Raw genomic sequence first — 18,139 nt, 5'->3', positions numbered from 1 at the left:
TGGTTGCTTACGGTTGCTTACTGTGTGGAAAGTTTTTACTGCTTTGTCGATCTGGCATAGGGTAGCGTACTGTTGCGTAGGCATGGCGTACAGTAGCGTAGTGTTGCGTGAAAAGGCGTACTTTCTGCGTCAAGTTTCTACGCCGAAAGTACGCGGAAAAATTAAACATGTTGAATTGTTTGCGTCTCAGTAACGTAGGCCAGTGTAGTTGGTACGCAACACTACGCAACTCTACGTATGGACCCCACGCCAATTAGTGACCTGCCAGTGTCACAAATAAAGTATTGAAATTATGCTCATCTGACCCTAATTAAATGCATAAAACCTGTAAGCTTTCGGGGGTTTATGGCCCCTTGAAACCCGTGGACCCCACGCCTATAAATACTCAACTCGATGCGATCTAACTGATCCTCCCCCACACTTTGAAAAACGTTTCTTGGAGTCTGCATGTAACATGTAAGAATGGTGCATGGTGATGCAGATTTGTTTCAGCACTCCCCCCCCCCCCCAAACGATTTTACTAATTACGCAACTGACTGTTTTACAATGCATGAAGTCACATACTTCTGTCTGGTTGATTTTGAACTATTAATATGTAAATGTACAATTCATAACCTTGTTTAATTTTTTTGTTGTAATTTACTGTAGATATAAGACAATATTAGTCTCCGATGGCTGAGTAGACGTAGAGTCGTATAGTTTTATAGCTGTATAGGTGTACAAAAATATGGCACTTCGGCCCGCACGCTGTTGTGTTGACGGGTTCTTCGATGGATGGATAGACGTATATGTAGTTGTATAGTTGTACGAATATTGGCCTGCTTGGCCCCCCATACTCTTCAACTCTAGCGCAGCTCACTCAGCCAAAGTCCCGCCCGGCAGACACAGCGCAGCAGCACTGTGTGTACTGGATGTGTGTTGACTGAAGGCAGCTTGCGACTGAACTGTCAGTTCAATGATTTTCTTGTGAAAACTTTCCTTTAGAAAATGATAATCAAAATTCAGTAAACATGGCCGTAATAATCACAAAATAAGCTTTGATTTCATACCTCCATTAACGAAAGCTATATAAAAATCGCGGCAATCATGATGGAAATAGGTCTCTAAGTTTGGACGTCGACGGGAAGCCCCGTGTATCTCTCTGGCTTGTGCAGCTACAACAAAGAACATCCTATAGCAAGACGCTTTACTCTGGGTAATCCCGATCCTGTGCATCGTGCATTTAATACGCAACTTAATGTGAGTTGATGGTCATCGGTCGTGTGTCTGTTTCATACGGATGAAAAGTTGAATATGCATGAGGTATCTCTGTCGTCACGCATATCATGCATTATGCATATCGCGTCTGTTTTCGCCCTGGACGTCGACACGGAGGAGGAACTCGGGCGGAGTATAGCCAATTCCACAGAGTAGACTCTCCCCCGGACGATGGCACCGGGCATCGGGACGCGAAATTTGTATTCCCAAACAGGTTTGCAATTTCTTTTATTTTCGTTCTTCTCAATGGCTGATATGTTCTACGTCATTATCAGCTTGGAAAGAGGTCACAAACAATTAGACTTTGATTTTTTATTGCTTTGCCTCACTATTTATAAAGGCAAAAAAACGGAATAAACTGTGACTTGAACCCACAACTCTATGATTGTATTACGCTGACCTTGCCGATTGAGCCAACGATGGGTTGATGAAAGGTAATTCTGCATGATTTCTATAACCCTATCACTCACTAGAACGGTTACGTCATTGCTAATGACGTAACATATCAGCCAATCAGATGACCGGAAATATTAGCATTGACAAACCTGTTTGGGAAAAAAAAATTAGCCACCGGGACCCCGAGGGGAGGGTTCAGGAGGAGATAGCTGCACCAACTTCGGTCGGCGATCTCATTAAAAAATAATAGAATACAAAGGCTCGCGGAGACGTCATGCCCCCCGCGGAGTCTTAGCGTATTACTTAGTGTGAATTAAAAAACAATAGAATACAAAGGCTCGCGGAGGCGTCATGCCCCCCGCGGAGTCTTAGCGTATTACTTAGTGTGATTAAAAAACAATAGAATACAAAGGCTCGCGGAGACGTCATGCCCCCCGCGGAGTCTTAGCGTATTACATAGTGTGACTAGCAGGACCCGCGGAAATCAGCGGGATCCTAGAGGGGGGCGGGGGGTGTAAATAGATATATAGAGACTGTCTAAATTAAAACCACCAAGAACTTTATTTGCCATTCAGGCCATTAAGAAATATACATGTTAAGCGTCCCCGCCCGCTTCCTTTTTGGGGGCCACCTCCTATTTTTTTTTTTGAAATTTTTTGAAAAGTTTTTTTTTTTTTTTTTTTTTTTTGAAAGAAAAAAAAAACAGCGTCCCCGCCTGCTTCCTTTTTGGGGGCCGCCTCCTATTTTTTTTTTTTTTTTTTTTTTTTTTTTTTTTTTTTTTTGAAAGAAAAAAAACATGAAAAGCACTGCTAAAATGTATTTCTGATTTTAAAAAAGAAAAAAAAAAATTGTCGGCCGCCATCTTGAAAAATAGCCTGAATGTAAGGAAAAATGTACGGAGCGGCCATTTTGAAAGAAAAAAAAAAAGAAAAAAAAAGGGCCTCCTCCTTCCCATTTTTCGAAAAAACAGGAAGCTAAACATGTTTTTTTTTTAATTTGGCCTTATATAAAAATTAAAAAAACGATCCAACTGTACCGGTAGTTATTCTTTAAGCCACTGGAACTGCGTAGAGTTTTGTAGTGTGGCGTACCGACTACGCAGAAATTAGGCTGCGTATTAATGGGGAAATAGTCCCTGCGTAGGTTATGCGTAGGCTGGCGAAAAAAATTAAACAGGTTGAATTGTTTTCGTTCATCTTGCGTACCCCTTTCCGTCCCTCAGCATATAGTAACGTAGGCCAGCGTAGTTGTTACGCAACACTACGCAACTCTACGTATTGACCCCACGCCAATTAGTGACCCGCAAGTGTCACAAATAAAGTATTAAAAATATGCTCATCTGACCCTATACGCCTAAAACCCCCGAGCTTTCGGGGGTTTATGGCCCCTTGAAACCCGTGGACCCCACGCCTATATTATATATACACTCAACTCGCTGCGATCTGATCTCTCCCCCCCCCCCAACTTTAAAAAACGTAACCCCCGAGCTTTTGGGGGTTTATGGCCCCTTGAAACCCGTGGACCCCACGCCTATATTATATATACACTCTACTCAGGACCCGCGGAAATCCGCGGGATTCTAGAGGGGGTGCGCAGGCAAAAAATTAAGTTTTTCATTTCGGGGGCTCCATTTCAAATTTTAGGGAAATCTTCGGGGGCTCTTTTTTCTGGGGCTACTTTTTCATTAATTCATATAAGGATAGGCCTACACTTTGTTGAGATTTGTTTAGTAGGCTATTAGGTTTCAGGCTTCCTACTTCATAATTGCCTATTTAAAAAAAAAAAAAAAAATTCTAGTTCAATAACTAAGTTTTCATGCATTGATTTGATGCAAGAACTGTAACATAATAGACCCTAGATTGTGATTATTTCTGACCATGAATTTCGATAATCATTTTTCAGAGTAAAATTTTCACAGGAAAATCAAACAGTCTTTTAAAAACGTAGACATTAGAGTCTAGTAATACTTTTACTAATTCTAAGCTCAGGTTTCGTAAATCTATTCACGAAACTATATTGAAATCGCGGCAATAATGATGCAAACCAACAGATAACAATTTCAAAGTGTCAAATCTCTTCGACTCGAATTCAACTCACACACTTTCAACTGCAACTCAGCTCATCTCACACAGTGGCAATGCACTGTATTGTATTTGTATGCGTGTCAGTTACAGTGATTTTGTCTGATTTTCTTTACTTTGAAGAAATGATTATCAAAATTACGTAAACATGGCGAGAACATCACAAAATAGGCTTTAATTTCATACTTCTATTTATGGAAACTTTATAATATTGCAGCAATCGTGAATTCGTGATGGAAATTGATTGCAGTTTCGCGATGTTTAGTGGTTCATGGTCTAGATTCAGCTTCTACCAAATCAAAATCGACCGCCAAAAACTCGAGCCCTACGCTCCGTCTCGATCTCGCAACTGCGAAAATGCACGTGTTTTGGCGTACTTGCGTGCGACATGGTAAGCCAGGTAAGGTATGGAATATGGTTCGAGTTTTTTTACGACCGATTTTTGTGTATACAATATTATACGGATAGTCATCGGTCGTGTGTCTACGGATGTAATGTTGAATATCCATGAGGTATCTCTGTCGTCACGCATAGCCTGCATTATGCATGTCGCGTCTGTTTTCGCCCTGGACGTCGACACGGAGGAGGACCTCGGGCAGAGTATAGCCAATTCCACAGAGTAGACTCTCCCGCGGACGATGGCACCGGGCACGGGTACCCCGAGGGGAGGGTTCAGGAGGAGATAGCTGCACCAACTTCGGTCGGCGATCTCATTAAAAAACAATAGAATACAAAGGCCGGCGGAGACGTCATGCCCCCCCCCCCCCCCCCGCGGAGCCTTCTCGTATTATTATTATAGATGATTATGGACCAGTCACGTACGTGTAATGAAATGCGGAAATGATTACTTCGATGTTCGAAAAGTGCATTTAATACAAAATTGTCACGAACAAATAAAAAGTTTGTGTAATGACTTCATAGAAATACTTTTTCTGGAAAATTAAACCGATTTGAATTTAATGGCAAAAACTTTCTCAATGGATATAATTTGTATCAAGATGAAGATAATGCATACGACGCTATGTTTTTATATAATTCATTTCTCATTTATAACTTTCTAATAAGATAGGCCCAATCAACATTTACTCCACAACAATCATAACCATGATAACAAATTCGAATTAAAGTTTGAATACAAGGTTGAATAACATGAGCATGCATTTCAGAGAGCCTTTATTACATCATACAGGGTATTTACAGGAGTAAAAATACAGGGTATTAAGTAAATTCGATACTTTTTTTCTGAAACAAAACGAAATAATCCGCGACACGAAAATAGGTAATACCAAGCGTGACTACAAAAATACCCAATGATTAATACATACCAATGAATATGATAAACATAGTATACAAAGAAAATCATACTTAGTATTTTAAAGATATGTAGGCCTGAGCTAAAAAAGCACGAGTTAAACTTCCTGCCTTTGTTCAGTCGTAAAAATATTAAATTCGATGTATGGTGTAAATTCACATTACGTCAACAAAACGAGAATGATATGGGGTCAATCAAGTCCTATAAATCGCCACGACTCTGTAAGCACTGGCATTTGCAATCCTTACTACCTGAGTCTGTATACAAAGGGGTCGATGGGCGTGGGGGTGGTGAGGGGTGCACTCAAAATTAGAGCTGTATACGATCCGCCAAAGATGTTGGGCATCGCCAACACGGTTCTAGTGGGTAGCAATTATAATATGTTTTGTGAACACGATCGCATAAACTTTCGAGAAATTAGCCCAAGAGTCAATTTGAATTTTACTTTTTGAACTTCTTTGAATGGTGTGATTAAAATAACGCCTCGTGTGCAACTGACATTTGATACATTATCAATATGTTATTATTATGATATTCATTTCAGCATACTACTGAAAAAAGTAATCATGATGTGTTTATTAAGAAGATAAATATTTTTAAAATGACATCGCCAGATCGAGTCTAGCGTTAAGTTGAGTTTATTTTATTTATACACGGTAAAAGCCCGAAACAGTTCGCAGACTGGTTTCAATCAGGGCCGTGTTGAGACGTCAGCATTTAGCATCGGTCATCATTTTAGGACTGTCCATTTCCCTCGTCATATTACACATTACCAGCGATGACGTCATCATAGGATGGGGGCGGGGGTACACTTTCTCCCTCTGATGGCGGGTCGACCACGCCCACATTTGATGGTTGTGCAGGGTTGGGAGGATAAGCTGCCCCTAGGTAGCTTTATTGAAGAAGAAAAAATTGAAATCAGAAAATCAGAAGATTGTAGTCAGTGTGGTTATGAGTTTCAAAGCGTATGTTATGTCATTTAATGAGGTGAGTTTGTGTGTGTTCGTGGGGGGGGCGGCTTTAAAAGGTGATTGAAATACAAGACACCCAGGGAACCACCGTTCGACTAAGGGTCTAGGAAGGTGTCACTGTCACGTCATCTCTCTCTCTCTCTCTCTCTCTCCCTCCCTCTCCTATAATTTCAATCGGAACTCAATGTGCCCCTGACCGTAAGGATGTTGAAATGTAAGATTTCTGTTTGCCAGTCAGACCCAATCTACTATAATTTCACAAAATGAATACTACAATATTAATCATCATTGCCGGTTATGCTTATGCTTAATAGTCCCTCTTGGTGGAACGGAGCTTATACTTACTCATTTGCATGTGGTGGATAAGGCTGTGTGAGGCCTCTTGGATACCCGGGCTGTGTTCCCATGGTAACCCGTCCAGGCTGCAGCGCACCTGTTTGGACGATATAGGATGTCGTCTCATCAGCTTGTGAAAGTGTGGCGCTTCCTCCTTCCAAAGTCCCTGTCCCAACATCCAAATCTTCTGCATACTCTTGTAAGTCTGGAGACTGAAATGTATTCATCGAGCTCACTCGCATACAGCCGGAAATCACAAACATAAAGAAGCTAATGATAGAGATGGCGATACCGGCTTTGCCGACGGAAGAATCAGTCCATCCTCCAACAGTCGACATCGTCATGCCTATGCCGATGCCGACAAAGGCGATCAAGGAGAATATCCCAGGGCGAGAAGAGACGGCCGGTCCAGTTTCACTTCTCGTGCCGATAGTACTATTTCCGAATTCAGGATCAAACATCGAAGATGGCCCCATTGCAGCCTGCCCCATTGACATGATGACGATGACGGTAATAGTTATATCGATTATGGTGGTGATTATGGCGATGATGCGCACGTCAATGACCTCCAGCTCGGCGTCCTCCTCTTCGCTCACCGACACCCATATCGTTGGTGTTATATTTCTAGCGAGGCTGTGACCGAAAACCCATTTACAGTACGCTGAAAGGAAAGGTATTGAAGAGTATAAGAATTGAAGATAATTATTTGAATGTCTGTTTTCTTTGCTAATATATGATATGCTGATTAATTCTAAAAAAATTAAATGTTTTAATTATGTCAAGTCAAAATTTTGCTCTTCTTTTTTTGACAGTTCCGATTTCGGAAGCACAAAAAAACAAACTCGTTCATGTAAAATAGATCCTCGTATCCCCCCCTCCCCCACCCCTGCGACGAGTCTTTGTGGTTGGATTGGCTCACTGGGGGGGGGGGGAGACGGGGTGAGGTCCTATATCATTTCAGCTCCTTCCACCTCTGCAATTCTGGAAGGACTAGTCGGTTTCCAGACATATATTTCAGGGAGAAAAGAGAATAATAGGGGGGGGGGATGACGTTGCATCTTTAAAAAAAAAAATCTAGATCAGTTTATAAAGCGCTGAATACGAAAAATCGCCTCGTATGCCTCAGTCACACCTTTGCGTATTTGGCTTGCGTATTTTTGCGTATTTATGGCAAGCTGTTTTAACATTTATTCATATTTGTTGATATCAAGAAAAGAATTCTTGATATCAAGAAGTAATTTTCTGTTGTAAAGCAATGGTAATTCTTGATATCAAGAAATCGAATTCTTGATATCAAGGAATAAATGTTAGAACGGCTTGCCATAAATACGCAGCAATACGCAAGCCAATACGCAAAGGTGTGACTGAGGCATTAGCGCTTATAGTTCGGCGTGTCGGGGTTCGAACCAACGGCCTTAGAATTTCAAATCAAGTGCTTAGACCACTCGACTGCGGCACCTCTTCCGAAATGATATTTTAGGGGTAGTATAATTATGACTGATCCTTGAGCACCTTTCAACATTTTCTCTCCTTTGTAAATACATGTAAATATCTCATCCGAGTATGAACTATAGACTGAGTCGACGCTACGTTAAAGAGTCATTGTTTTAAACACGATGAGTAAGTTATTATCGTTATCTTTTGCATACCAACAATTGTAAACACTTACCGGTAAGAGCAACGGTCGACCTGATAATAATCACATTGTCATTTGCTTGGCTATTGAGGAACCATCTCTATCCAAATGATATTATAATGTCATAATCAATGGTTGAAACTAAACTTCCAAAATGAATCAGGAACAACGAGATTTGGGATAGATCAATGATTTGTTATTGTTCAGGAATAGAATTAACGCCATGGATGTCATGCCTAAAAATCAATAGATTATTATAATAAAACTGTTGTCATTTTAAACGTGATAACGTTAGGTAGTGGGGTGTTATTGGCTTACGTTGTTGTTATCATTTCGAATTTCAAATCATTTACTAGTAAAGGTTCTAGAGGGGGGGGGGGGGCTTAAGGCAAATTTTAAAGAGAAAATTAAAAAGAATCCAGTCTCACCTAAACAAAATTGTATAGATTATTAATGATTTTAATCGAGGTACATGCAGGAAATAGATACAGGATCCCGCAAGTTCATCTGCCATTTAACCAAATATGTTTCACCTACGTCCGATTTTCTATTAAATTTTGTTTTGCATAAACTTTTTCAGAACGGTTTTCAAAATGCTGGTCTTAGTTAAATAAATGAATCAAAACAAGTCGAATCAACCCTATTTGTTTCCAATCACAGTAACAAATGACATTATACATTGTTGTAAAGCGTAGGCAAAGAAAAATACATTGTATACATTGGAAAAACAAAAGACAAAGAAAACATGTTTAAATCTACTGAACATGTGGAATGAAAAAAGGTGTATCTGTAAAAGCCACAGGGCCTTGATGAATGGGCGCACCCTGAGCGCGTCACAATATAATACACAATAAGGATCTCAGTATGCTGGAAAAGAGTATAGGGATAAACAACGCATAAAATCGTCCTTGTTTTCACGAAGTGACGGTAGCGAGGAAAATCGTAACGCAAAGTGAATGCAATTTTTTTCTTCACTACCGTCACTTCGTGAAAACAGCGACGAAATATATCATTTAAGAAGAACTATACAATGAAAAGAAATGCTGCTTAAGCTTTCTTTTAAACAATTTAGTGAATTTAATTGATTGTAAAGAATGTGTAAATGTGTTACAAACTTTAGCGCCATTATGGGAAAGAGAAATTGCAACAGTATAGATGATAATATCCAATATCAAATTGTCTATGAGCAATGCCTTAGAGCTCCACAATATACCTCTAGATGAATAGCATAATAATTACTTACAAGACAGGATACTTCCGTGATGGTTTGTCCGGCCTCAGTCCCCCGTTGTCCTATTTTTGCTCTTTTTCCCTTTTTCGGAGGGGGGGGGGAGGGGCGATGGCTAAATTAGAGCAGTAATAATACAGATGCAGTAGCTAGATTTGTATAACCTAATGTATGCCTCGTATAATAGCGAGTAAATCATTTACATGTAGATTTCTGCTGTACTTCGGCCTGCTAGTGTACTTCTTCCTCTTTTGAAGGTATATATGCACAGTTAATACGTAGTATAATGTCATCATTATGCAGTGGCGGATCCAGGGGGGGGGGGCGTATTCTGATATTTGGGTTGTGCAAAACTGAGTCGGAATTCAGCTTATTTTCAAAAATTCTTAGCATGCTTCTTTATATTAAGCCATAGTGCATGAAAAGGTTAGTGTAAAAACACTTCTGAAAAGAGCGGCAGAATGGTATTCAGAAAATGCTAGGGGCCTTCCTAAAGGTTTGAAGAGGTGCTGGCCATACGAAAATGGCGGTGACGGTAACGATGGATACAGGAATAAGGACGAAGTGCACACTGTGAACCGCAAGCGTATTGGGGATGATCAGCCTATCATTTTAGGTTCTGCAATGTGGGTCGAAATCCAGCATAATATATTTATTTTAAAAAGGTTCATGTACATGTAAAAGCACTCATGATGAAGCCATGCCCGGTCCTTATCTACAAAGAGGAGCAGAATCTCATATTAACAAATAAATTGGGACAAGTCATTAGTTAATATCTGCGCGAAGCATGGCTACGTTCGCGTGTATAATATGCCTAAAGTTCATATTAGTTTGTTGTGTTTTATACCAATATCAGTTTGTTATAAAACCTAACATCGTTTTCCTAAATATAATTGGTAACATTGTTTTCGGAATTTAACCCATAAATATCTATGAAACACATCTAAAAAAGGTTGTTTATTAAAGATAAACTCAGTACTGGTAAAAAAAAAAAAAAAAAATTCTCACAGAATCAAACGAAACTTACACTGAATGTTCAAGATTACAAATAAATGACATGTGCCAAACAATTTTGGAAGATACTGGCTGAATAATGAGCATAGAAAGACAAGGAAATCAAGGTAGTTCTAGCCCCGACACCATGTGTGTTGTCCCATATATAGCTTTCTATGTTGTTACTTTACCAAGACTCGGTCAAATTTATTATGATTTTGATGACTCCGGAACCTTGCAGTGCACACCAATACTTACATGCTACATGATCAACTGTTTCTGATCCTTTCCACACCTTTTCTTTCACAATGCAATCGCATTACCAGTACTGAAGTTTATCTTTAATATTCATCATTAAGTTTAATTGAAATAAAAAGCGTTCAACTTGGAGAACCCGGGCATCGATCCCAGTACCTCTCGCATGCTAAGCGAGCGCTCTACCATCTGAGCTAGCTCCCCGAAGCACATACACCTTGTGAAGTGGCCCCATATTATATAATCTAATATGAAAACCACAACTTAAAAATACCCCTTTGGAGCTACAATGTACATGTGTATATTACAACAGGTTGGCTTTTTAGCAATTATTCTTTTTTCCTCAGTTGCAAGCCATGAATAAATTCAAGAAGAATCTGGCTGGAATCTGTCCGGGTCAATCGATCATAATTGTATCCCTGCCCTACATGCAGACCTACAGCCCTCACAGACCCTGACAGGGCCATGCAAAGCCTGTCAAATGCCTGAGGTAATAATAAGACAACTTAAAGCTCAAGGTGTCCTTGAAGAGCCGGTTGGTAAGTTTGTCCTCATCACAGTATTTCAGCACATTGTGTCCATTTCACCCATTCCATCCCTTTTCTGATTGCCGGAGAGGGTGTCATCTGAATGTGATATATTTGATCCATGATTTCTCATATTCTACAGAAATCTATGTACCGGTAGTTTAATCATTATCAAATGGACGGCAAAGTTTTTGAACAAGAATTCCGGAGATATCGCGATCTCAAAATTCGCTGTCGGATCGGAATACGCTGCAACTATGGATCAGTCACGTACGTAGTGTAATGAAATGCGGAAATAATTCCCTTGATGTTCAATAGTGCATTTAATACAAAGTTGTCATAAAAATATAAAGTTTGTATAATGACTTAATTGAAATGTATTTAAATTAAGGACAACGTTCTCCAATGTTCATAATTTATATCAAGATGAAAATAATACATACGACGCTAGGTTTATATAATTATGATGCATTTATCTATGTATACAATAAATATATATTTAACTAGTTACAAGAACGAAATACAAAAACCTTAAACTACAGACATGCAGCTAAAAATAGTAATTCATTAAGAGCAAAGTTAATACAAATAGCAAATATTCGTGAAAAATCAATAAGAGTAACATACTCAATTATAATACATTAATTAATTGCAATGTAAACAATTTCAAAAACGAAACAGATAAGTTTTGAGAAAGGTTTTGAGAATACGGGTCACTGGGTGGTATTCCGGTAGCGCGTACTAAGTTAGCGCGTACTTAGTTAGTTCACACTTTTATGGAGTGCCTGTTGCAAACTAATTTACCCTGTACAGATTATTTTAATCCTTCAATGAAAAGTGTCCAAAAAATAAATTTTGCAATGAAATGGGAAGAAAAAGATAATATGAGTATGACCTGAATTTCAACAAAGTCTTTGGTAGATTATCTTTGTCATGAATATTGAAGGAGGAAGATGAAACCTAGCATTCCATAGAAGTGTGAACTAAAATTATTGTTTAGTCTGGACTTAGTCCCAACTTAACTTCTGAGAATACCACCCACTAACTCTTATCGTGCCAAGAACACTGTTCTGTGCATGCGCTGGCGTGCCACGCACACATAATCGGGTTTCTGTTGACTTGCCATGGACACATAAACTCTCATCCGCTCGCGTGCCACGGACACATTTTCGTGCATAAGTACACAAGCTAATTGTTTATGCCTATTGTGCGATGCGCATTGCGTGCACGCATGAATGCTTACTCTATTTGTGGAGGGGGTTTATTGTTGTTTTGATTTTGCGTGCTTCACGTATACCGTTACATTGGATTTTCCTGAGAAAATTGCGATATTTTATCATCAAATTTGTCAGTTTTGATCATGGCCCCTCAGATTGTGTGCGAAGCGTTATCAACCAATGCCAATCAAATGTACAATACAATAGACGACCTTCAGATAATAGGGACTTTTAGATTTGCGTGGACTGATACGGGTGACGTCCATTCACAGCAGTGCATTAAAAGGACGTCGATCGTAGCATAGACCTATTGTCTTGGTGCGAATCTAAAAGTCCCCAATGACAGCCACGCACAAACCATCAAATTATTATATTCTCATGGTTCTAGATCTTGTGTAGACTGCCGCACGTGGGCATTTATTTTGTTTGAATGTCTTTGGATGGTGTAATTGAAACAATTTTGTGCAACTGGCATTTCATAAAATATTATTATATTATTACAATAAATATTTCGACATACTACTGAAAAAAATAATCATGATGTGTCTATATAAAAGATAATTATATTTGTAAAATGACATCGCCAGATAAGGTCTAGAGTAAAAGCATCGGGAATAGTTTTAGGACTGTCCATTTTCCTCGTCATATTTCACATTACCGGCGATGACGTCATCATAGGATGGGGGCGGGGGTACAATTTCCCCCTCCGATGTCGGATCGACCACGCCCCCATTGGATGGTTGACCAGGGGCTGCGTAGTTCACTGGAAGCGCTCCCGGTTGGGGGTAAGGCATAGGTGTAGCTGTTGAGTTGGCAGCGGGTGGGTACTGAGGAGGTCCGCTTGGGTCGGGAGGATATAAAGTTGCCCCTAGGTAGCTTTATTGAAGAAGAAAAACATGAAATAACACAATACAGAAGATTGTAGTCAGTGTGGTTATGACTTTACAAACGTATGTCCTGTCATTTAATGGGGTGGGGTAGGTGTGTGTGTGTGTGGGGGGGGGGGGGGCTAAAAAGATGATTGAAAAACAAGACAGCTATGGAACCACCGTTCGGCTCAGGGTCTAAGAAGGTGTCAGGTAATCCCCTTCTCTCTCTCTCTCTCTCTCTCTCTCTCTCTCTCTCTGTATTCCCCTTCCCCCCTCTCTCTCTCTCTCTCTCTCTCTCTCTCTATCTCTCTCTTTCTCTCTGTCTTCCTCTCTCTCTCTCTCTCTCTCTCTCTGTTTCTCTCCCTAACCTATAATTTCCTCACTTCAATCGGAGCTAAATGTGCCCCTGACCGCAAGGATGTCGAAATGTAAGATCTGTGTTCGGCGCTTAGACCCAATCTACTTATTTCATAAAATTAATGCTATATTGATCCTCATTGCCAGTTATGCTCTAAATTTCCCATTGATAATACCTTCCCGTGAAACAGAGCTTATACTTACTTAGTTGCATATGGTGGATAAGGCTGGGCGGGGCCTAATGGATACCCGGGCTGCGTTCCCATGGCAACTCCTACAGACGGCGGCGCACCTGTTTGGACGATATAGGATGTCGTCTCATTAGCTTGTGAAACTGTGGCGCCTTCTCCTTCCAAAGTCTCATTGGAGGCTATCATATTAGGGTTCACTGTCCCAGCCTCCAACTCTCCTGCATGCTCTTGGGCGTCTGAAGTCTGATATTTCTTCATCAAGTGACATCGCATAACGCCGACAATTACAGCGATCAAGGAGCTAATGCTGAGGATGACGATACCGGCAATGCCGACGGAAGAATCATTCCATCCTCCAACAGTCAACATCGTCATGCCCATGCAGATGCCGACAAAGGCGATCACGGAAAATATCACCAGTAGGGGATAGGACCTCGGAGTGACGGCCGCTCCAGTTTCCCCACTCGTGCCAGCAGTACCAGTTCGATTCCCCCATCGAACAGCGAAGATGGCACCACCGCCATGATGACGTCGACGGCGACGGTTATGTCGATTATTGCGGTGATTACGACGATGATTTGCACGTCGACGACCTCCAGCTCGACGTCCTCCTCTTCGCTCACCGACACCCATATCGTTGGTGTTATATTTCTAGCGAGGCTGTGACCGAAAACTCAATTACAGTACGCTGAAAGGAAAGGTATTGAAGAGTATAGAAATTAGAGTTGAAAATTCGAATATCTGTTTTCTTTGCTAATATGGTTAGGATATCCTGGTCATTAAGCTTCTTTTTTTTTTTTGGCAGGTCCGATTTCGGAAGACCAAAAAACAACTAGTTTATGTAAATAAATTGATACTCGTATTACCCTCCCCCACCCCTGCGACAAATCTTCATGGGTGGATGGGATTAATGGGGGGGGGGGGGGTGGTGGGTCCTATACTATCATGTGCACCTCCTGCCCCTCTCGGTAAATCTGGAAGGACTTATAGCAGGTTTCCAGACACATATTCCAGGGAGAAAAGGAAATAATGGGGGGGGGGGGTGCATCTTAAAAATAATAATAATCTAGATTCATATACCGTCTCTGAGGAATCAAAGGGCGCCACAAGTCCTTTTTGGTGATTCTATTTTTTTTCTTCTTGCCCAGTTGAAAGATAATACATTGAAGAATACCTCAGTAAAATATCTAATTCCGGTATGCACAATAAGGGTTTATACAATGACAAGAAGTGCTGCTTGACTTTACGAATTGGTGAATTGAATTGATTGTAAAGAATGTGGATAATGTGTTCCATACTTTAGGGCAATTATGGCGAAAAGAAATTGCAACAGTGCTGGTAGATACTTGTATCTAATGCGTGTATAAGATTTGTTTATGAGCAAGCATGCCTTCGAGCTCACTAAAATACCCCTTAATGAATAGGAAAATTAGTACTTACAAGATAGGATACTTCCGTGATGGTTTGTCCGGCCTCAGCTCCTGTTTGATCTACGTTTGGTTCATTTTTCTTCCGGGGTGAGGGGAATAAGCGATGGTAAAATGAGTCCAGCTTTAAGATGTTTATAGTCTAATGTATGCCGCGTACAAATAATAGTGAGTACATCAGTTACTGCTGTACTTTGGCCTGCTATATAAATGTACTTCTTCCTCTTATTTCGACGCCATGTATGCACAGTTACGTAGTATGATGTCATCATTTTGTACCAGACGATGCATGCATTTGTTTACTATTAGTTCTATACAAACAATGACAACAACGCCAACGGGGCTGGGAAGGAGGGACAAATGTATGGTGGCCCTGAAGGGACATCGCGAACAGACCAAATCGCGAATTATTCACGACGAAATTCACGATATCGTCAATTTCGTCGTGAATAATTGGCGATAAAATTCACGACGTCGTCAATATATGAAATCGCGAATTATTCACGACGAAATTGGCGACGAAATTCACGATATCGTCAATTTCGTCGTGAATAATTGGCGATATAATTCACGACGTCGTCAATATACGAAATCGCGAATTATTCACGACGAAATTGGCGACGAAATTCACGATATCGTCAATTTCGTCGTCAATAATTGGTTTCGTCGCCAATTATGTCGTCAATTCTATTTGTCCTTGCTAACGTGGCCTGCCTAGTCTAGCGGTAAACAATCCAGCCCCTTGAAAACGATTATGACGAGACGTTTATACCATGATTTCTGGGCGCTAGTGTACTTCCGTATCCATTTGTTTAGCAGTTTAATATCCATTCTAAATAAGGGAATTTAGCCCAATTGTTTACTAATTTTACTCATAATCATATGTTGCATTTTCCACCTGAATTTAGTTCACATCCGACATCGGGAAAGGCTTCGATGTCGACGTCGTCGCTCAGTACCGTCTCTACGCTATCAGTATCAGTCCAAAATTATGCAGACTTCTCGTATGGTTTATGGTATCGTGCATGCGCGTAAAAAAGAGCTAAAAATCTTCGTTCACACACAGTGATATAACTTATATGCCAAATATTATCAGTATTGTTTTGTTTTTATTGTTGTTGATGATGGTGGTGGTATTCAGGGACGGCGAGCCCGGGGGTCGGTGGGAGGGGGTGTCGATAAAAATCGATTTTTATTTTTCCTCACTGTTTGTAAATAATACTTTTTTTTCGTTTAATTGTTGGACAATAAAAAAATCCCTAAATTTACAGTCAGGCAAAACATGCTTATGCAGAAGCCTCGCCCGCCCCGCAAAATATAGAGAGAGAGAGGGAAAAGAAGGGAAATGAAAAGTGGGGAGAAAGGGAAATAAAGAAGAGGAAGAAGAAAAGAAGGATATCGGGGGGGAGGTCGAAAGGCACCTGCCTCCCCCTGCAAACTTTCTCTCTCTCTCTCTCTCTCTCTCTCTCTCTCTCTCTTTGCGGGGGGGGGGGCGAGGCCTTTTCGCCCCCAATCTCCTTACCCCTTTTATTATCTTCTTTCTCTTCTTTCTTTCCCGTTCTCTCCTCTTTCCATTTCCCTTCTTTACCTTCTCTCTCTCTCTCTCTCTCTCTCTCTCTCTCTCTCTTTTTGCGGGGGGGGGGGGGGCAAGGGCCGCTCGGCCCCCAAATCTCATTCTTTCCCCCTTTTTTCTTTCCCCTCCTTCCCTTTGCCTTCCTTCTCTCTCTCTCTCTCTCTTTTGCGGGGGGGGGGGGGCCCTGTTGCCCCCGATCTCCTTCACCCCTTTCTTCTTCCTTTTCTTTCTTTCTCGTTCTCTCCTTTTTCAATATCCCTTCTCTCTCTTTTTTTGCGGGGGGGGGGGGGCAAGGCCGGCTCGCATCCCACCCGATCTTCTTCTTTCCCCCTTTTCTTTTCTATCCCTTTCCCTTCCATTTCCCTTCCTTCTTTCTCTTTTAGGTTTGCAGGGGGTCGAGGCAAGGGCTTTTCGGCCTCCCCCGATCTCCTTTTCTTTTTCCTCTTCTTTCTTTCTTTCCCTTTCTCTCCTCTTTCCATTTCCCTTCTTTTCCTTCTCTCTCTATCTCTCTCTCTCTCTCTCTCTTTGCGGGGGGGGGGGGGAGGGGAAAAGGCCCTCTCGCCCCTATCTCCTTCCTTCCCTCTTTTCTTTTCTTCTTCTTCTTCTTTCTTTCACTTTCTCTCCTCTTTCCATTTCCCTTCTTTTCCTTCTCTCTCTCTCTCTCACTTTTCTGCTGTACAATTACCCTTAGTGCTTTACCCTTATTTTGTCAAAGATAAAATACAAATAGAGCATAGTATGAAGTTAAAACCTACCATATTCACAGAAATCATGATAAAAACGTCCCGTCATAATCGTAAGCAAGGACAAATAAAATTGACGACGTAATTGGAAACGAAACCAGGCAGGCGTGAATGTCTTCGTGAATTTTATCGCCAATTATTCTCGACGAAATTGACGATATCGTGAATTTCGTCGCCAATTCCGTCGTGAATAATTCGCGATTTGGTCTATTCGTGATGTCCCTTCAGGGCCACCATACAAATGATAGAGCACCGAAGTGTGACGTCATACTGGCCAAGATGTCAAGGTTGCTGGTTCCACAAGATGTTGTGCTAAACAATGGTGTGGTGATAACACCAGCCCTTAACACTGAATTTGCCCTGCTCCAGCCCGTTGCTTGAATGGTTTCACGGTGAAGCTCATGCAACCAACCTGGATGACTAGCGAGCATGACAATAGCACGTCGATATTCTATACACAACGCACCATTCCGTATTGCATTATTGGTAGACCACCACACAGACAGGGCGGAGTCAGGATTCTCTAAAGGGGGAGGGGTTCCGAAATATTCTGACAACTATTAAAGCGAGCAATAAAAGAAAGAACAAATGAGAATCAAATTTACAGTTTTTTTTTTTGTATAGTCGAAAATTTTTAAATTTGAAACATTTGTGTACTAAAGGTATGTAAATTTAGTTCTAAAAAGGGGGGGGGGGGAGTGGTTCATGGACATAGGCCGATTTTCACCCCATCCCCCCCCCCCCGGCTTTCAATCTGGCAGTGATTGAGC

The 18,139-nt window shown here is 41.0% G+C and overlaps 1 protein-coding gene and 1 non-coding gene across 3 annotated transcripts; both read right to left on the bottom strand.

Moving 5' to 3' along the window:
• Positions 1 to 4,754: 4,754 nt before the first annotated feature.
• Positions 4,755 to 15,307, bottom strand: LOC105441002. Of its 2 annotated transcripts, none has more exons than XM_030999583.1 (3): positions 15,067 to 15,307; positions 13,640 to 14,314; positions 4,755 to 5,938 (listed from the first exon to the last, which is right to left on the bottom strand). In XM_030999583.1, the coding sequence occupies exons 2-3, from the start codon at positions 14,257 to 14,259 to the stop codon at positions 5,809 to 5,811; spliced, it is 750 nt and encodes a 249-aa protein (XP_030855443.1). In that variant the 5' UTR covers positions 14,260 to 14,314; positions 15,067 to 15,307; the 3' UTR covers positions 4,755 to 5,808. The 2 variants fall into 2 exon arrangements, with proteins under 2 accessions (XP_030855443.1, XP_011669979.1); XM_011671677.2 differs by lacking the exon at positions 4,755 to 5,938 and adding an exon at positions 12,378 to 13,085 and having other exon boundaries at positions 15,067 to 15,305.
• Positions 10,597 to 10,669, bottom strand: TRNAA-AGC. Its single transcript has one exon. It is a non-coding gene; the product is annotated as a tRNA-Ala (tRNA).
• Positions 15,308 to 18,139: the final 2,832 nt, after the last annotated feature.

The sequence above is a fragment of the Strongylocentrotus purpuratus genome, unplaced genomic scaffold (assembly GCF_000002235.5).
Source record: "Strongylocentrotus purpuratus isolate Spur 01 unplaced genomic scaffold, Spur_5.0 spur5_contig_861, whole genome shotgun sequence".
Classification (NCBI taxonomy): domain Eukaryota; kingdom Metazoa; phylum Echinodermata; class Echinoidea; order Camarodonta; family Strongylocentrotidae; genus Strongylocentrotus; species Strongylocentrotus purpuratus.
This window is presented reverse-complemented; position numbering and strand designations above follow the sequence as displayed.

Coding starts and splice junctions, on each gene's coding strand:
- LOC105441002 (XM_011671677.2), bottom strand. CDS start 14,259: ATGGGTGTCGGTGAGCGAAGAGGAGGACGTCGAGCTGGAGGTCGTCGA. Junction 13,086..13,639: donor TATCCACCATATGCAACTAA/GTAAGTATAAGC, acceptor TCTTCAATAAAG/CTACCTAGGGGCAACTTTAT.